The 21,308-nt window shown below is 39.8% G+C and overlaps 1 protein-coding gene across 1 annotated transcript in view; it reads right to left on the reverse strand.

Moving 5' to 3' along the window:
• Window positions 1-13,230: 13,230 nt before the first annotated feature.
• Window positions 13,231-21,308, reverse strand: part of IPO11 (importin 11) — a 214,048-nt gene continuing 205,970 nt past the window's right edge. The window contains exon 30 of the mRNA XM_044224008.1: window positions 13,231-14,596. Coding sequence (XP_044079943.1) covers window positions 14,432-14,596 — 165 coding nt within the window. The 3' untranslated portion in view covers window positions 13,231-14,431. The remainder of the gene's footprint in view (window positions 14,597-21,308) is intronic.

Below are 21,308 nucleotides of genomic sequence, written 5' to 3' on the forward strand. Positions count from 1 at the left end.
TATACCACATGAGGTTTCTTAAATGTCATTTTAGGTAGTTTGTTAAGGAAACAGCAACCTTACTAAATATTATCATACACATATTTCAGGACTCTGAAAGAAGTGTAGAAGGAAGTATGTCTTATTTTTGTTCTAACAATGATGGAAAATTGTTAATTTCTCATAAAAAGGCTGCCATTGGGTTTTATGTTCACTGAGGTAAAAAACCCAGAATGGCCTGCCCCAACCTGCATTACCAGACTCTACCAAAGATGCTTGCCTGTGGGCATGACTGTTGGGCTCTGGGTCAATGAGCTGGGGCTGGGGGGAATCCCAAAGGATCACGTCAAGGGGTATGAAATCCTGCAAGAAGCATTCAATGAGCTGGGGCTGGGGGGGATCCCACAGGATCACTCAAGGGCTGTGAAATCCTGCAAGAAGCATGGTGGTCGGTAGCTCCTGTAGCAAGAGTGTGCAGGGTTGCCAAGCCCTCACTGGCTACCACGGTGAGTTTTATCTTGATGGCCCTTAGTTGGGCCTAGGTCCCAGCTCATTCTGCTGTTCACAGTGGAAGCTCAAATCCCCCAAAGCTGTTTCTGGCAACTATGCAGAAACTTTGTCACAGTCTTCCTCACCTGCTGCCCATCTGTCCCAGTTTGCACTCAGCTCCTCATTTTTGATTTTGGCTCTTGTCTGTAGCCCCTACCCAGCTGTCTGGACTTAGAGCTCCCGGATAAGTCTGAATCTGAACACTCTTTCTGGATCTTCTGCCCTGGATATGCTGGAGATGCTAGTTTGGTTCTTGGAAAGCAACTCCATCCTCTGGGTCACGGCAATCGAAAGTGTGGCTGGGCTGCCCCTAATGGAACTGCCAAGCTTCCTCCTTATGCTTCTGTCTATGAAGGAAGGGATGTGGATATTTCTAGGATGCAGAAAGCTCTCCAAATACTCTTGCTTATCTTCTGATAACGGTTAGAAGTGTTTAGATCTCTACTGCTAAAAAGAAAATAGCCAAGAGCTTTTAATGCCAAGGTTCCATAGTCATTGAGTTATCTAAGAAGTACTGCTTCCTAATGAAGCAAAGCTAGATGGGTCTTATGGAAGACTAATTAAGTGCACGTGATAAAGCCAGAACAGTAATCAGAACAGTGAGAAAGTGTCTCTGCTGTTCTTTGATGTTTCCTCCTTTACATATCTTTTTAAAATGCACTGCTTAGTAATACTTACATAGCATAGCTGTTTGCCTCAGAGAAAAAGGTCTTAATTGAAAATTTTATGGTTCTGATTTGAGTCTCATATATTCAAGTGCACTTCTAAGTAGTTATTCCAGTAGTTATAACTCCGTGCATTAGAAGTAACTGGAAAGCATAATGATGAAGATGATGAAAACTCACCCTGCAAATTCTGGGCCCAGGCATCTATCTGTTCTGTTAGCATCCATGTTGTTTGAGAACCACCAGTCTGGTGTCCCTCAGACTTTGAAGCGCATATGAATAACCTGGACATGTTGTTAAAAAATACAGATTCTGACTCCCTGGATCTGGGGTGAGATCTGAATTCCGTAATTCTAAGAGGCTCCCAGATGAGGCTGCTGCTCCTGGTCCCCACATCACCCTGGGAACAGAAGGCACGGACCACCGAACACAATGCAACCTCTCACCTGCTGGCAGCTGGGCCCAAACAGGAGATCAGCCGTAAGAGAGAGTCATCAGACTCCTCAGGACTGAACTCCTAACTAAGTCATGAAGTGATTAACAATGGATTCAATAATACATCATCTCACCAAAGCCACACATAAACTACACAAGATCAGGATTATTATATGATTATTTATGGGTGAGAAAACCAATTCTCAGAAAGTCATACCGTCAGTAAGTGGATATACTAGTTTTCTATTGCTGCCTCACACAAGACCACAAACTTAGTGGCTTAAACATGACAACTTTATTATCTTTTGGTTCTAGAAGTCATAAGTTCTAAAATCAAGGCACTGGCTCTAAGGGTCTCAATGACAGAATCCATTCCTTCTGAGTGGTTCTAGGGCAGAATCTATTTTCTTCCTTTGGCAGCCTCCAGAGGCTTCCTGCATTCCTTGGTACAGAGTCCCTTGCCCCATCTTCAAAGCCAACATCTCTGACCCATTTGCCTTCATTATATCTCCAGCCATAGCTGGGAAGGCACCTCTGCTTTTAAGGACTCATGTAATTTAGACTGGGTCCATCTGAATGATGCAGGGCACTCCCGCATCTCAGAGTCTGTACCTTCATCAAATCTGTAAAATCTCTTCTATTGTGTAAATGAACATATTTATTTTCCAGGGATTAGCGCACAGCCATCTTTGGGGGGCCATTATTCTGCCCACAATACTAGGAAAATCAAGATTTGGAACCTGGAATCTAACTCAGATCTGATTCCGGAGTCCACACTCCGCTCAGGACACAACTCAAAACTGCAGCCACGTTGAATGTTGTTGTGTCTTCTGGAGACCAAATCAAGAGAGGAGCATAAGTCTGCTGCAGCTGTAGGCAGCCTGAATTCCATTATCATTTTAAATTGAACTAAAATAGCGCTGAAGCAGATTTTGTTTATTGTGGTTCACTTTGCATTCTCCTTAGACTCAGTGAAACCCAGTCCTTCTGCACAATGGCAGTGCCTTGGGGGAAAGCACAAATATCTACCAGCGGTTCCCACTCGTTATTTAACCCAACTGAAAAATAAGATGGAAACCAAGGGGATATCCCTTGGCAATGAATCACTTAGAGTTCCAAGCAAGCATTCTGAAGCAAGGTTAGTAAATGAGCCTTGAACATTGAATTCTCTTGCAGAAAGCTTGATGACTACTAAGAGACTGTGATCACCTCATCATCACAGCAGACCGGCACTTCTGTCAACAGGGATTTGGCTCTTACAATGAGCTAAAACTCATTCCACACTTCGTGAGTACATTCACAACTTGGTTTTATTTATTTATTTATTTATTTTTTGAGCAGCATTTCCATCCATAAAAGCAGGCTTCTAGATATTAGACACATCATGAGGACAATGTGAAGAGAGAATTTTTTTTAAAGATTTTATTGATTGATTAATTTGAGAGAAAAAGAGTGGGGGGGTGGTGAAGAGGAAGAGGAACTCAAGCACACTCCACAGTGAACACAGAACTGCACCCAGGGGCTTGATCTCAGGACCCGGAGATCATGACCAGAGCCAAAACCAAGAGTCACAATGCTCAACCGACTGAACCATCCAAGCACCCTTGAACAGAGAAATATTTAATGTGAGTTCTCTTAAACCCATCTGCTACAGGTTGAAATACGGACCCCTGCCAAAAAAGAGAACTGAAGTTCTAACCCCTAGTATCTCAGAATATGGCCTTATTTGAAAATGGGATCATTGCAGATGTAATTAGTTAAGATGACTGGTTTCCTCATAAGAGGAAAGAGGCACATAAGGTGCCCCCTTGGCAACAGAAGCAGAGACTGGAGTGACATATCCACAAGACAAGGAACAACAAACAGTGCGCCAACACCAAAGGTAAGTGAGAAAAGGAAGGATGCCCTTTCTTCAGAAAAAAACCCTCCCTGCCAAGACCTCAATTTTGGGTTCCCAGTCTCCAGAACTGTGAGAGAATATATTTCTATTGTTTGAAGCCCCTCAATTTTGGGGGCTTTGCGATGACACCCTTGGCAAACTGATCAACAGCATCTCTCAGGATACTACAACTTCTTTTTCTCATTTTACAGAATGGATGTGTTTTGGAAAAGGTGGGTGAATACACATCCAACAGTGGTCAGAAGAAGACTTACACACTGGAGATGTGTTCCAGAGAACGATTTTGATTACAGGATGCTATCTTGCCAGAATACTAGTCATTATAAAGTTGACAGGCATTTCTAAGCCTGGCTTCAGGAAGAAGTTCTACAATAGCTTTGTAGAGCCTGGACCTAGGAAACAGCTCAGCAGCTGAGTCAGCTTATATGTAGAGCACGTACTATTTGAAAAGCACTGTGCTGGGTGGTGTCCAGATATATTTCTACGGACTAGTATTCCTTCCTTTTGTAAAATGAAAACAAAAAACGCTTTCCTCTGGGTTGTGACCTCCTGCAGAGCGGAGGAGGAAAGGAATGACTAATATCGTCAAGAAGAACTCTTTCCCAGTCTCACAATGACCCCGGTCATCCCTGGGAGCATTCCTCTTCCAGAGGTGGTGTCCTCAGTGTCTGTCTCTCACTGCCTCCACCTGCCAGTCTTTCCAAGCTGCTCATCAACCACTCCTGCCACCACTCTTGTAGATCTTCAGGCTACTGAGTGCCTCTTCACCTCTTGTTGGCCTTCCCCTATCTGCACTTCATTTTTCCACATCTTAGAATCCACTGCCCAACATTAGCCCCAAACTCTGTGCAGTCTCTTTCAGCAACAGCTTCTGCCAAAACTCACCTGTGTGGCTGCAGCTGAGCTGTATCAGGTCGCTGGCGAGAGTGACACACCACAGAGCTTTGTCTCACTCTGAGTTCATCAGTTCCTACCCCCTAGCATTTCTTAATTATTGCTCTGATTACTCACTTCTATTTTGACCACCACCACTGTTAAAAATGGTTAAAGAAGACAAGCTAGATGATACAAAGTTTATGTAACATGAAGCATTCATGTTCATGATGTGGGTAGTCTCCATTCCCAAGTCTAGAGAACTGCAAAACAGGGCAGAAGGCAGGGAGCACAGCACCCCAAGCTGAAGCAGTTCCACCCTGGGCCTAAAAATTTATTTCAATACCACTTTAACCCAAGGTACCATCACCTTCGTCCTAGACTTGCTATAGTTTCTGCAGAGCCTCCAGTGACAAGTGACCTCCCATCCCACCCCTATACCACGGTCCCCATCCCCTACACATTGTCTTCTGACTGCATTCAGAATCCTGACTTTAAAATGTAAACCTGTTCTTTTTTTTTTTTTTAAGATTTTATTTATTTATTTGACAGACAGAGATCACAAGTAGGCAGAGAGGCAGGCAGAGAGAGAGAGGAGGAAGCAGGCTCCCTGCTAAGCAGAGAGCCCCATGTGGGGCTCGATCCCAGGACTCTGAGATCATGACCTGAGCCGAAGGTAGAGGCTTTAACCCACTGAGCCACCCAGGCGCTCCTGCAAACCTGCTCTTGTCCCCCTTTCACTCTCCCTGGTTCAGACTGTTCCTGGAAGAATGACAGAAACTGACTTTGGCCAACAAGACCCTATGGGAGGCAGATCGGCATGATGCCTCCCCTGCTCACCCCTACTCTGGCCACACAAGCCCTCCCATGGGCTCCCTTCTTCATGCTGCCACAAAGCCAAGATTAATCACATGGTGAACTGTCGCTGAGTTGAGGATCCTGAACTTGCTTTATAACTGATTAAATTTGCTTCATGATTGAATAAAGCTGACATTGTGTTAAGATACACCTTGTGTGTATGCCTTCATAGTGTGCTCTCATGACAGGAAGCTATGCAAGAAGAAACACATGTGAAGGGTCGTAGACTAGAAACTCAAGCTCACTAAGAGCATAGAGGTTTAATCATAAGATTAGAGAACACTCTCTTCTCCACACACTTTAGAACTACACCAACAGGGCTCCAGTGTGATAGCGGATTTTTGAAAAAGCTGTAAGATACAGACTTTCTGTTTGGAGGAGTACTTAGGGAAGTCCAAAGAAAGGAACCAAAACAAGACCCCAAAATTTGAGAACACCAAGAGCTACACCAAACATCAATCATGGCCTAATTCTTAGCTAGATTAACATAAAGGTTCACACTGGACAATTATTTATCTCAGTTCCCCCCCACCATTTTTTAAAAGACTTTATGTATTTATTTGGCGGAGAGAAAAAGAACACACGTAAGTGAAGCAGCAGGCAGAGGGAGAGGGAGAAGTAGACTCCCCACAGAGCAGGGAGCTGGGATGCAGGGCTCAATCCCAGGACTCTAGGATCATGACCTGAGTCGAAGGCAGATGCTTAACCGACTGAACCACCCAGATGCCCTCTTTCCCAGTTCCTATTACCCCATACAGTATATCCAGCTTTCAATAAAAAATAACAAGGCATGTTAAAAAGCAAACAAAACAGACAGATCAAGTTCTGCGATAAGATAAATAAGAGAAGATCTCAATAAAGTATCAAAATGAGACTCACAAATGACATAGAATTATCAGATAAGGAAATTAAAGTGACCATCATTAATATGAGGGCTCTAGGGGCGCCTGGGTGGCTCAGTGGTTTAGGCCTCTGCCTTCGGCTCAGGTCATGATCTCAGGGTCCTGGGATCGAGCCCCACATCGGGCTCTCTGCTCAGCGGGGAGCCTGCTTCCCCACCCTCCTCTGCCTGCCTCTCTGCCTGCTTGTGATCTCTATCAAATAAATGAATAAAAATCTTTAAAAAAAAATATGAGGGCTCTAAAGGAAAAATTAGACAAAAAACAGGTAATGTAAGTAGAGCAATGGGAATTCTAAGAAAGAATCAAAAGTAAGTGCTAGAAATTAAAACATTGAACAGATATAAAACAAAAAAGATAGCCAGGCATATCATGTTCAACTTGCAAAAAAACAGAGACAAAGAGAAATTATCTTGAAAGAAGTCAGAAGGAGGCAGGGAAAACCATTTTACCTATAGAGGAATCTCTACAGAGAGAGAAATATGGATAAGAGTAACAGTGGACTTTACACTATTACAAAGCTCTATTACAAAGCTGTCGTCATCAGGACAGTATGGTACTGGCACAAAAACAGACAAACAGATCCATAGAACAGAATAAAGAACCCAGAAACAGACCCTCGACTCTATGGTCAACTAATCTTTGACAAAGCAGGAAAGAATGTCCAATAGAAAAAAGACAGTCTTTTCAACAAATGGTGTTGGGAAAATTGGACAGCCACATGCAGAAGAATGAAACTGGACCATTTCCTTACACCACACACAAAAGTAGACTCGAAATGGATGAGAGACCTAAATGTGAGACAGGAATCCATCAAAATCCTAGAGGAGAACACAGGAAGCAACCTCTGTGACTTTAGCCACAGCAACTTTTTGCTAGACACATTTCTAAGGGCAAGGGAAACAAGCAAAAACGAACTACTGGGACTTCATCAAGATAAAAAGCTTTTGCAAAGCAAAGGAAATAGTGGACAAAACCAAAAGACAAGTGACAGAATGGGAGAAGATATTCGCAAATGACATATCAGATAAAGCCCTAGTATCGAAGATCTATAAAGAACTTACCAAATTCCAAATATCCAAGAACAAATAATCCAATCAAGAAATGGGCAGAAGACATGTACAGTCATGTCTCCAAAGAAGACATATATATGGCCTACAGACACATAAAAAAAGTGCTCCACATCACTCAGCATCAGAGAAATACAGATCAAAACCTCAGTGAGATACCACCTCACACCAGTAAGAATGGCTAAAATTTACAAGTCAGGAAACAACAGATGTTGGTGAGATTGTGGAGAAAGGGGAACCCTCTTAAAGGGTTGGTGGGAATGCAAGCTGGTGCAGCCTCTGGAAAAACAGTATGGAGGTTCCTCAAAAAGTTGAAAATAGAGCTACCCTATGACCCAGCAATTGCACTACTGGGTATTTACCCTAAAGATACAAATATAGTGATCCAAAGGGGCATGTGCACCCGAATGTTTAAAGCAGCAATGTTCACAATAGCCAAACTATGAAAAGAGCCCAGAAGTCCATGGACAGATGAATAGATAACAATGTGGTAAATACATACATGCTGGAATACTATTCAGTTAACAAAAAAAAAAAAAAAAGAAAGAAAGAATAACGAAAAGAAATCTTGCCATTTGCATTGACATGGATGGAACTAGAGGGTATCATGCTAAGAGAAATAAGTCAATCAGAGAAAGACAATTATTATATGATCTCATTCATATGTGGAATTTAAGAAACAAAACAGAGGATCATAGGGAAAGAGAAGGAAAAATAAAAGAAGATGAAACTAGAGAGAGAGACAAACCATAGGAAACTCTTAATCATAGGAAATAAACTGAAGGTTGTTGGGGTTGGAGGGATGGGGTAACTTGGTGATAGACATAGGAGGGCATGTGATGTAATTACACTAGATATTATATAAGACTGATGAATCACTGACCTCTACCTCTGAAACTAATGATACGTTATATGTTAATTAATTAAATTTAAATAAAATTAAAATTTTTCAAGAATTAAAAAAAAAGTAAGTGAGATTCTCTTCAGAAACCATGAAAGCAAGACGACAATGAAGTGAAATATTTAAAGCACTGAAAGAAAAAAACCTACCAACTTAGAATTCTATATGCAGCAAGGTATCTTTCAAAATTTGAGGATACTTTCTCAGACAAGCAAAAACAGGGAATTGACCAACTGAAGACCTAGTCAGCAAAGCAAAAAATGTTAAAAGGAATATTATATAAGTCACAAATTTGGATCGACATGAAAAAAAGGATAGAGGCTGGAGCAGAAACAAATGAAGGTAAAAACAAATCTTTGAGTTTTTAAATTCTTAATTCATCTACAAGGTAACAACATATTGGTCATTATAGAAGATGGATGAGACAAGTGATAGTAACATCAGAAGGGATGGGGGGAGGAACTGGGAATACTCTGTTATGGGTATCCACACCACGCACACTACATATGAAGGATAGTGTTATTTGAAGGTAGATCAGTTAAATAGATACAGTGTAAATATAGGCAGCCACTATAAATAATATAATATAATTAAAATTATAATACAGTGGAGGAGGCACCAGGAACTCAAGGCTGTAGGCCTCACCTCTGCGCCCATTTCTTCATATGTGAAATAGTAAGGTTAGGACATTCGTTTCTTATTCCCTTCCTGCTCTAAATTCTATGACAAAAAGAAAAAAAAAAAATCAAAATAAACAAATAGTCCTTTAATTCTATCTACAAGGAGTGGTATCTGCAAGGAGTTTTTGCAAGGTATAAACAGCCTATTAAAATAATCAATTCCCTAATCTATTACACTTTTTTAAATTTGGGTTTTCCTATGTCCATACTATGAGTTTGCCTTTAGCAGGCTTATCTATTAAGTATAATAAAAAATGACACAGATGTTAGAATTACTAGACTTATCAGACAGGAAACTTAAAATATTGCTCACCTGGTTCCCCATTTCTCAGTGCATCATGCTGAGTAGAGAACACACCAGGCTGAAAGGAAAAGGCCATTTCATGGTATTGATTTCATTACCAGAAATAGGACAAGATACGTGCCTTTCAATCCAAAAAGGACGTAAACCAAGCTGCCTCCCTTTCCTAGGTAGAGCTCATAGTGATTACCTCCAGATCTGTGCATAGACCTTCCTTCCCTGGCTGGCTGCCAGTACATTCCTGAGGTCAGTGTACACGGTTATGAGCTACAACTTACTTATCAATCAAAAAGTTTTGCTCTTCTGCTTAAATTGCAGTTCTTTAAAGGGGTGGGGGGTCACTCTGGGGCTAGCCTAGAGAGCACTGAGAAAATGACCTGCCCCTTCTGAAATGAGATACTGATCTTGCTTCAGGTTAAAGCTATTGAGAAATATTGAAAAGCTCACTTGAAGGTCTACTCCCAGTCTCATCTCCAGCCTTTCCTGCCCTAAGCCCTGGTAATAAAAATCCCCAACTGGCAGACTTGTAGTCACAGGGCCAATTTCCAAATTTAAAACCACGAGCCCGGTCCCAGACAGATAGAAATGTGCTAAGCCTCACTGGACTCATACCTGTTGTAGCAGTTACTTCCATTCCATTTCTGCCCTACTGGGAAATTAGAGCAGCATGAAAATCAATACTTCATTTTGAAGGAAGAAAGGGCTGGATGACCGGACATCGATACATTCCTTCCAGGATTAGACAGCTCTTCGCAGCGCACTTGACTAAATAAATTCCAGGGGCCCAAATGAGTTGGATGCAGGCATTAGCTGGAACAAGAAGCAAATCTCGCTTGTTAAGATCTTTGGCTAATTGGAGACTCTACTTGTTAGAGTAAGAAAAGAATTCAAGAGAAAATGTGATCAATGCCTCTCAGTTTTGAATTTTATCCAAATGCTTCAGGCCATACAGAGTCCTTCAGGCCAGGAATTCAACTGCCCAGAACTAAAAATGGAGATATTCAGACTAGTAGCGATAGCCTTTTCCAGGGTATTGGGGTATTCACACATGGGCGCTAAAGCTCTACTCAGACAAGAGCAGGGGCTGTGGAAAAAGTTTGCGCTTCCACGGCTAGATGGGTTGGTTTGTACAACACTTTACAGGACATCAGGTTCTATCTAATTTGGATTTGACTGGTACAGAATGCACTTCTTGAGGAGAAAAGGGTGACTTTAAACTGCTGTTTCAGACGTCACAGTCCTATGGAGGTACCAAGATCAAAGCTGCACATTTCAGGAAATGATTATTTACTTTTCTCTCCCCATTTTGCCAGCTGGTAATAATGTACCGCTTCTCTTCCTAAAGTGCACGAAATGAAAACTCTCTAAAGTCTGGCATGTTTCTGCCTTTTAAGTCCAACCCAAATGTGATAAAGCATTTTAAAGATAAATAAATGCAAATAATAAAAGCAAATAAATAAATACATGATATCTTGGCCAACAGCTTACAAACCCAAATGAGAACGTTTGTTCTCTTTTGTTTCTTCATTTTTAGTGGTGTGTGAGTTCACATTACACTAGTGTTTATTAAGATCTACAAACCTCTCAAAAACATGATGGAGTGGGGGACTGAGGGAAGAAAGGGGAAAAAATGGGAAAGAAATAGATGTTGGCTAAGAGGTGTGTCAAGGCAATAAAGGATTTTCAGAACTTGAAAAGGTTGGTGAAACCCACACCAGGTTCAGTGTACCTTTTCTGTAGCTCAGCCGCAAGACCCTTCTAGGTTAAGCTACAACTCTAGAACTTTTTGTGAATGAAAAGGCAAGCTAGGGTAAAAATAAAACAGAACAAAAGAAACAAAACCACCACCGAAAACTTCTGGAACTGTAAGGATCTCTTTAAAAACTTACCCTTATAAAAAAAAAAAAAAACTTACCCTTATAAAGGAGAGGACTGGCTAGCAGCACCTTAACCATTACAGTATGACCAGAGAGACAAGCAGATATCATGTGCCCCCAGACATAATGCCAGGGCAGGCATACCACATGACCAGTGTAGTCTCTTTGCCAACCAGTGTTAGCCACACCAGATTACGAGCAAATCATCAGAACCCTGGACCATAAATGACATTCCACTAGATAACTGTTTGGGATTCTTCAAAAGAAAGCCAGTAACATGTAAAAAGGACTATTCTAGATTTAAAAATTGAACAGCCAAATGCAGCCAATACACATTCAGTGGATTCTGGATCATAAAATTGATGGGCAGCATAAAATGACATCTTTGGGGGCACTGGGGAAAACTGGAGTATGAACTGTTTCTATTATTGCATGATCCTTCTAACATATTAGTAGATACATAGAGAAATGCCATTCTTAGAGATATGCTGGACTATGTGGGGGTGGAGTGTCTATAATTTACTTTCATATGATTCAGCAAAAGTATATATATGTATCTATATATACACATTATATATGTATATAGTGTGTGTGTGTGTGTGTGTAGAATGTATTAAAATTTAAACAGTTTGGTGAAGCCAGATAAAGACCAAGCTATTGGTCATTACACTATTCTCTCAATGCTTCTGTAGACTACAACGTTTTTGTAAGTTGAGGGAAGAAAGTATTTTTTTTGGCACATGTACCTCTTGTCTTCCTTTTATCACTTTTCCAACAACTTTTAAGTTTCTCTTCATGTGGGATTTATAAGGTTTGAAGAAGCGGGGCAGAAGACCACTACCCTTAATGGGTGAGACTGATGTTTTAATTCGTGGAATGAAGGATTAGTTGTGAGGCTGTCGAGCTCTTAACATTTCCAGGATCTCACAGATGATACCGCGTGTCAGAGTAATTTCAAGGAGTCTGAGTCTGAAATCAGAGCATCCCAGTTCCGGCATAATGCCACTAACTTCTACGTAACTTCACCAAACTACGCTGTTTCAGGGTAGTTTTTAAATACATATCAAATTATACATTCTCTTCCCCGTACTCCTGTTGCTCCAGAATGTACGTTTCCATTAGAACAACTACTTTTTAACATGTTGGCAAGTATGTGTTCCCATTGAATTATAAAATTTCATAAGGTATAATAAGTACCCTGTTCTAACTCCAGAATTTTAGCATAGCACCATGGCACAAAACAGAAACTTTAATAATTATGTGCTGAATAAAGGAATAGGTAAAATAAAGATCTAAGGTGAAGATTTCTCAAGGGAACACTAAACTTGAGTGTTTAACATGCAATGATGTGATTTCTCTAAAATGACTGGTAGGAGACAGATGGACAAGGGACCACTTATAATAAAAACTTTTGAAATGTTATTTTTGGCCACATGGGCCTTTGTTAGAGGAATGAAGAAGTCTCTGGAACATAAGATAAAGAGAAAAGAAGCTATATTTATGGAATAGAAATGATTATTACCTTGTATCAGCAGCGACAGTTCAATCAGAGGCCTGGATGAGTTAACTCATTTGTCCAAAACTTAATGTGCTTGCTATAAGGCTACACAAATGAACAGAATTCTATAAATCAATACTCATATTTTATGCCTAATTATGCACTTAAAATATCAAGACACATGATTTTTTTCCCCTAAGCTACGTTAAACATTTCCTACTTAATGTCCCTTACTTAAGTAATGTAATGTTCCTACTTAAAGCCTATTTTAAACATTTCAGTATAAAAAAATGAACCAAACTCTTTCCCTGAGGTAAGTTTTTTACTGTTTCTGCAACGTAGCTATTTTAGTAGTATTTTCTATAACACTATAATAAAATCTGTCAGGAACTGGAAAGATGAGTTATTCTACTGTAACTGAAAAACTGGAGCACATTTGGGAATTTCTGATAACGTTGGGAATAGTGCCCTAAATGAAAATAACGGCATCAACAAAAAGAAATTGTTCTTTTTAGATCTGTCTTAAAAATGATAAAGAAATATCATATTAAAGAAGTTTTAAGTCTTTAAATGAAAAGAGAAACTAAAATAGTAATAATTAGGGTTTGCTACATACGTCACCATCACCTACCAGGGGAGAGCCAACACCCACAGTGTGAAAGAAAACATCCCTTTCAAATCCATGGGGCAATTTTTACAAATTCGTTTTTCCTGGAGGGGGAAAAATAATCAGACAAATCAAAGGTATCTTTGGAAAATTTAATTTGGACCATATTTTCTCTCTTGCTGAAAACACCAAATATTTCCATACATTCTGGGTTCCACAGCTTACAAAGGGGCAGTGGGTTTCCTGCAGTCACATACTGTACCGAACTTTCTATAGAAAGATCAGACATTTTCCAACCTTGCTTTTGAGTATTTCCTTTAAAGGTTCCTTACAATAAATGGCAAGTAAAACAAAGTAAGGCTTTATTTTCTCTTTTTTCCCCTTTTTTGGTACTGTGTTGGAGGAATAAGGAAGGAAGACGTGTCACGTGAAGTGTTGGTACTCTGAGAATTGCTGCTGGGTCCTGCGAGGTGCACCCATAATCCTGTGGACCTGATGCGCCCCCGTGGTGAGGAGCCTGGGATCGGTAAGTGCGGCCAGTCACCGCTGCGTCACAGCACAGAAAGTCTGCAGGCTGCCCGTGGCTTCTGGGGGCTCACAGCGATTCTGACCTTCAGGAGTAATAAAGGAGCCAGGGCCAAATCACGACCAGAGGTCTCCCACCCAACACCACAGTACCACAGGTTCCCTTCCGAAGCAGGCCTTATAATAGGCATTTAAAGACTAAATGTAATTACTGAAAATAAAATGAGAAAAAAATCCCTTTACTAATTTTTTGTATCAAATTAGTAAAATGAAAATAAAAGCATTTGCTAAAACACATTTTCTATGTCAGATGAAAACAACTCCCTTGCAAGATAACCTCAGTAATATATATTTGTCACTATTTATATATTTTTGGCTGGTGCACAAATTTCTTTAATTGCATCATCTGAGCAGCTTTGTCATCTTTCAAACTTGCAGTTTCGTAAGCTTAAAAAAGGGATAAAGCAGCCAAATTAATACTAATTCTGGTTGCAGAACGACATCACGGACGTTAACCTTCATCTTCTCAAGTGTTAAGAGCACATGATTAAAAGGTCAGCACACAGTTTCCTCTCTTAACAGAAAACTAAGCAGCTAGTGTCATCAAATCTATATCTAGTAAACACAGGGCCCCTCTGAAATATAAAATTAAATTCTTTTGAGGAATAGGTTTGTGATTTTAGTTGTGCGGGATTTACATTTATTCAATTTTGTGGTAAAAATGCACGGTCTTCACTTCTTTGTAATATACAAGGGATTTCGTCATCGCCTCAGCAGGCTCTCACACACAGACGGCAGGCTGGGCTATGTGCTCTCAGAAACCCTGCAAAAACTCCTGCAGCTGGGTGACAATCTCTGTGTCCACCGTCTCCATGAGGGACTGGAAGCCTTGCTCTCCCAGGAGCTCTTGCTGTGCCTTAAGCTTCTCGTAGATAAACTGCTGCAACGACACTGTGTGGACTGGGTCCTTCAGGGCCAGCTGCAAGACAGAGAGGAGCCACAGCGCGTTAGAGAGGCAGAACATGTCCCTCCTCCCTGCAACTGCAAGGCTTGGTCATCACCTTGGCAGCAACACAACTGCTTCTGCCTCCCTGCTTACAAGAGAGCCTCAAAGAGTCCCACTGCAGAGAAGTCTGCCAGAGAGTTCATTCAGTCTGTCTAGCCTCAGTTCCCTAGGGCCTCTGAGCCTAAGTTATCTGATGAGCCCAATTGTGCAACAGCTCAGGGTTCATCCATGTAAAGAATCAAAACCTGATAGACAGAACATGCCGCAGAGCACTTAAACACAACGGTCCAGGCTTCCTCGCAGGCAGACCAGGTGCTCCTGGGGTAGCCTGGGATGGCCCTCAGGATGGATGGAGGAAACCCTGCCCTCTCCTGCACTGCTATGCTACTGACACTCATATATATGCTTCTGGTTAAGAGAAAAAGAGAAAGAAAAAGAATAAAGAAAAACAGATTTCAAAAACAAAACAAAACAAACACGTACTCCTCTCCCTCTGGGATATCTGGAAATCAGAAGAAATAGAATGAAAAGTAACCCACCATTCCACTTCCTAATGACAAGGATCACAACAGGAAACACTGTGGCCTCCTTTGTCTTTTCTGTGCGTGCAGCATACATACAGATACACCGTGTGTGAGTCTTTAAATTTATACTATCACCCAAAGACTCCACTCCAACACGTTTTAAGAATTCTGTATCTATTTATGTCATAATTTTTTGTTGAAGGCATGTTGAAATAATCATGGTATCAATACAATTCTAATACTGCCAAATAATCTATCACGAGTGCTGTTCTCTACGTTTCAGATTATTTCCTTATACCTAGCTCTACTTTTGAAGGATTACTAAAGGACAAAGGCAATTTTATGATTCCTGATACGTATTATCAAGTTGCTTTTCCTATGGTGAGTGCAAATTTAAAAGGTATGAGAGTTTTCAGATAGTGACACTGTTTGTAACACTGGTATTACTATTTAAATTCTTTATCATTTAAGAAGTGAAAAATAACACACCCTACTTCAAGCCGTACATTTCTCTCATCATCAATAAAGGTGGATATCTGCAAGGCTTATGTAAAGAACATGAGCTTGTGTGCCCAGTATGGCTGCACAGAAATTCTTCTTTTCCTTACTGATACTCAATTTTATTTTAGGAAGATGAGGTAGCTGGATCACATCTGCTGTTTGGGCAATGTAAAGAAATTTGAAAATAATTACCACAAGTGGAAAATATAACTGAGAGACAGGGACAAAGGTGGCATGAATTTGAAATTAAATGCCTTAGGTGACAAATCCAGACGATAAATCCAAGGCAAGGATGAATTCAGTCCTCACTGAACGTGGACAGAAGAGAGAACATTAAGAAGAACTCTAAACACAAAGCCCTGCCTTCATAAGACTAAAGATATCACTGTACAAAATGCACAAAAATGGAAGATGAACTTTTACAAATATTTGCTCTCTTAAGCAAAATGCAATAATGTTCAGTATTATTTTAACTAAAGTGCAAGAGATCTCTTGCTAAAGGGGATGTGCGCTTTGTTGAAATATCATGAATTATCTGTAACAAACCATCTGCTACAATATGAGAGAAACAGAACTGAGCTTGAAATTGATGTTCGAACAAGTGACTCCAACTTCTGAAATGAGCTGAGGAGAGTGCTTTAAACGCTTTCACTTGGCTATAAAAAACTGCTAGCAGTTAACTTACCAAATCTCCATCCTTTAATTTTCAATAGATTAATAAAAAGGAAAACTATCATAATATCAGTATCCACCAGATATGGCATACCACTGTAACAGTATAATTTTTTTAAGTATATTTGTCAGTCATGCAAAGATTAAAAGCTTTAGTCTCCTATGGAAGGAAAGCTGTGGAAGGAAGAAGGAAGAAAAAAAAATACAGAATCTCCAAATGCATATATTAAAAAAATCTTTAAAAAAAACAAGTTTTTCTTAGCTAAAAAGATCACATTAGCAAATAAATGTCTATTTTGGCTTGTTGTAGAAATTCATTCATCACAGCTACTAATACTTTCTTTTGAAGAAATCTGAGTGGAAGCCTAGTGAGGAACCCAGCCTTCTGGACCCTCCTGGCGGTGACCAAATGGAACAGCCACTTTTGTCAAAGCAGTGTCAAAAGAAGGCAGCTAAAACAGATGGTTTAGTAAGATTCAGAATCTAGTAATACCAAAAAATGTACAGATTTCAATTAAAAAAAAAATCACTCATAACCAAAAGGAGGTGTCAAGGGCAGGAGGGAAAAGGGCAACACAGAGGTCTTCGGAGCAATGGAAATGTCTCAACCTTGATTCTTATTCATGCTAATATTCTGGTCGTGACGCTATAGTTTCACAAGATGTTGTGAGTGGGGGTCATGGACAGCAACACATCACAAACCAGAGAGCTCAGTGATATGGTAACCTCAAACACCAAGAATACACTGGGAGCCATGCAATTAATTTCCTGAAGGTAAATGACCAAAACAGTTTGGTACCTACAGGCCCAAACTGAAACAAGTTAATCACTGAAGAATCTTACAAAATCAGAAACTGTTTACTCTTCTTTTCCACTCATTTCCAACAGTGTGATTATCTGGTGTAGGTTTGCTCAGATCTACAAATGTGAAAAGATAAAAACCTTCTACAGAAAAAACAAAGGAAACAGTACTGAGGCTCCACTGACAACACTGAAACACTGGCAATAATGAGAAGAGACAGCAAACTCTTCAAAACAGACCCAGGCTAGGCGTGCCATGTGGTACTCTGGATCGTATCCTGCAACTAACAGCATTACTGAGAAACTGGGTGGTACCTAAATAAAGCCTGGTTAGTACTACACCGTAATACACCAGCGTCAGTTTCTCAACTTAGACAAACGTGCCTTGGTAACATAACATGCTGACATGAGGGAAAACTGGATGAGGAGCACATGAGGAGAGCTACCTCTGCTACTTCCCCGGAAACCTAAAACTGTTCCAGAATAAAAAGGGCACCTCTCTTTACACCAGTACCATACTGTTTTAATTACTGTGGCTTTGTGATCAGTTGTGAAAGCAGAAAGACGTTTCCCAAGCTCTGTTCTTTTTTAAGACTGTTTTGGCTACCCAATGTTTTTCATGGTTCCTATGAATTTTAGAACTATGTTTTCTATTTCTGTAAGAAACGTCACTAGAATTTCAACAGGGACTGCAATGAATCTGAAGATGGCCTTAGGTAGTATGGACATCTTAATATAAAGTCCTCCAACCCATGAATACAAGTATCTATTTGCTTATATCTTAATTCCTTTCATCAATGTTTTGTAGTTTTCAGTGTGCGTCTTTCACTTCTTTAGTTAAATTTATGCTTAAGTCTTTTGTTCTTTTGATGCTGCCATACGTGAGATTTGTTTTCTTAATTTCCTTTTCAGACTGTTCATTTAGTATATAAAATACAACTAATTGAATTTATTTATTATCTCCAGGAGTTTTTAAAAATAGGTTCTCAGTTTTTTCTATATACAAGATCGTGTCATCTGCAAAAAGGGACAATTTTTCTCCTACCTTTGCAATTTGCATGCTTTCATTTCTTTTTCCTGCCTAATTGCTCTGAGTAGGATTCCAGGTACTATGTAGGATATACAGAACAGTTAACAAAAAATACCAGAAAAAATGTCACACATATATAGCCAAATGACCTTCAACAAGGGTACCAAAAGTAGACAATGAAGAAAGGATAGTCTCTTTGACAAATGGTGTTTAGAAAACCAGATATCCAAATGAAAAAGAATGAAATCCTTATATTTTGCCACACAAAAAACCAGCTCAAATGAGTAAAACTTAAACATAAGGCTCCTAAGGGAAAAAGCTTCATGCCGTTCGCCTTGGCCAAGATTTCACAGATAAGTCCACAGAAGCACAGGCTACAAAAGGAAAACTGGCAAGGAAGATGACAATAAACAAATTTTATAAGTTATTTAAAGAAATTTTAAAAGTGCATCTTTCTGTGGTCATTTGGTGTGGGTACAACCTGCCCTAGACACCTCAATTAACTTCACAAATGTTCAATTATACAACATCTAAGCAGCAAGGCTGGCATGTTCATTTTGAAATGAGAAAAAAATTAGGTCTCTAGGCTTTGAGTAACATTCAAGGTTGATTTTTCTCAAGTTAATGACATCAAAAGAACCAGAATACACACCTCCAAATTCCTGGTTTTGTTCTCTTTCTACTACTTCCATATGCCTAACCCCCATTCTCATTCTCCACAAAAAGTACATGATCATTTAAGAAATATTTCCATTAAAATGGTTAAGATAAAATTAGAACCTTATAATAGATTTCTGTTATTAGAAGATAATTACCCAGAAATCCTGACTCCAGGGCAATGCCAAATAAATTAAGTGCTAATAGCCTAACTCACTTCAAAAGTCCATGCACTGGATTTTAATAAGCAAGTAGTTTGGTACTCCTTGACAGTGAAATTATTACTTTAAGACAGAATGGTTCTGGTTGAACTGTCTCAGGTTCCTCTGTTGGTAATTATAGCCTTCTGACATTTGCCTCGATCCATAAGATGGTTAGTTTTCAAGTTGGTATAGGATTTTTAGCTCCTGTGGTGCCACTTACAGGATGTACATTTCTTGTTCTTTGAGATTTTGAGTTCTTAAAGCTAAAAAATATTTCACTGCATTAAATCAGCAATTTTACCCAGCAGGAATTCACATAGCTGAATCCTTTATTTTTCTTAGGTTATGGGGAGTATCATATCACTGTTCACTTTATAAGCCTCCATATACCCATGGTAATTTTTCAGAAATTATTTTCTGTAAAGTTATTTCTGTTGGAATTTTGCTAGAGAGAAAAAGTTTCCTACCTTTAAATATACAAAAGATTTTTGTAATAGTGATATACTTTCCATGAAACCTGGCAGAATATGTATAACCACACTAGCTATGCAACAAAAATCTTAAAGGAAAATTTGCCTACAACAATGTATTTCACCATGTAGTCTTCAAAAGTTCCTTGGTTTGATCTTTGCCTTAAAATTCCCCTTTTTGATCTCTCATTGTTTCACAACGGGGAACTGTAAATTTCTGAAATATAGCTACATCTAAATTTCTAAAATCTGTTGGATGTAAACCCTCTTAACTTAGTGACTTAACAAAGAGTTTGAGTCCTCTAGATGCCAACCAGAACCCATCTCATTAACAGCGCTCAGCAATGCAAATTTACTCACTAATTAAATTCAGTGTGGAACTCAAATTCCAAGGTAGCCGGCAAGATTTTTATCATCCCTGTTGTAGCTGTCCACTGAGGAAATTAGACCATGGTTTCCATATGATGAACTTGTGAGTAAAGGAGCTGTTTTACAATGCTAGGTCTAGAATCACTGGGACTCAGACTTCATGAGATAAAAATGACAGTGCGCATATGACAAAAATGTACCTCCCCTTCCAATTTACCCCAACCCCCTTCTCTCTAACTCCCCATGTCCTCCATGCTTTTTGTTATGCTCCACAAATAAGTGAAATCATATGATAATTGACTCTCTCTGCTTGACTTACTTCACTCCGCATAATCTCTTCCAGTCCCGTCCATGTTACTACAAAAGTTGGGTATTCATCCTTTCTGATGGAGGCATAATACTCCATAGTGTATATGGACCACATCTTCCTTATCCATTCGTCCGTTGAAGGGCATCTTGGTTCTTTCCATAGTTTGGCGACCGTGACTATTGCTGCTATAAACATTGGGGTACAGATGGCCCTTCTTTTCACGACATCTGTGTCTTTGGGGTAAATACCCAGGAGTGCAATGGCAGGGTCATAGGGAAGCTCTATTTTTAATTTCTTGAGGAATCTCCACACTGTTCTCCAAAGAGGCTGCACCAACTTGCATTCCCACCAACAGTGTAAGAGGGTTCCCCTTTCTCCACATCCCCTCCAACACATGTTGTTTCCTGTCTTGCTAATTTCGGCCATTCTAACTGGTGTAAGGTGATATATCAATGTGGTTTTAATTTGAATCTCCCTGAGGGCTAGTGATGATGAACGTTTTTTCATGTATCTGATAGCCATTTGTATGTCTTCATTGGAGAAGTGTCTGTTCATATCTTCTGCCCATTTTTTGATATGATTGTCTGTTTTGTTTGTGTTGAGTTTGAGGAGTTCATTATAGATCCTGGATATCAACTTTTGTCTGTACTGTCATTTGCAAATATCTTCTCCCATTCCGTGGGTTGCCTCTTTGTTTTCTTGACTGTTTCCTTTGCTGTGCAGAAGCTTTTGATTTTGATGAAGTCCCAAAAGTTCATCTTCGCTTTTGTTTCCTTTGCCTTTGGAGACATATCTTGAAAGAAGTTGCTGTGGCTGATATTGAAGAGATTACTGCCTATGTTCTCCTCTAGGATTCTGATGGATTCCTGTCTCACGTTGAGGTCTTTTATCCATTTTGAGTTTATCTTTGTGTACGGTGTAAGAGAATGGTCGAGTTTCATTCTTCTACATATAGCTGTCCAGTTTTCCCAGCACCATTTATTGAAGAGACTGTCTTTTTTCCACTGTATCTTTTTTCCTGCTTTGTCAAAGATTATTTGCCCATAGAGTTGAGGGTCCATATCTGGGCTCTCTACTCTGTTCCACTGGTCTATGGGTCTGTTTTTATGCTAGTATCATGCTGTCTTGGTGATCACAGCTTTGTAGTA

This window comes from Neovison vison, chromosome 1 (assembly GCF_020171115.1).
Source record: "Neovison vison isolate M4711 chromosome 1, ASM_NN_V1, whole genome shotgun sequence".
Taxonomy (NCBI): Eukaryota; Metazoa; Chordata; class Mammalia; order Carnivora; family Mustelidae; genus Neogale; species Neogale vison.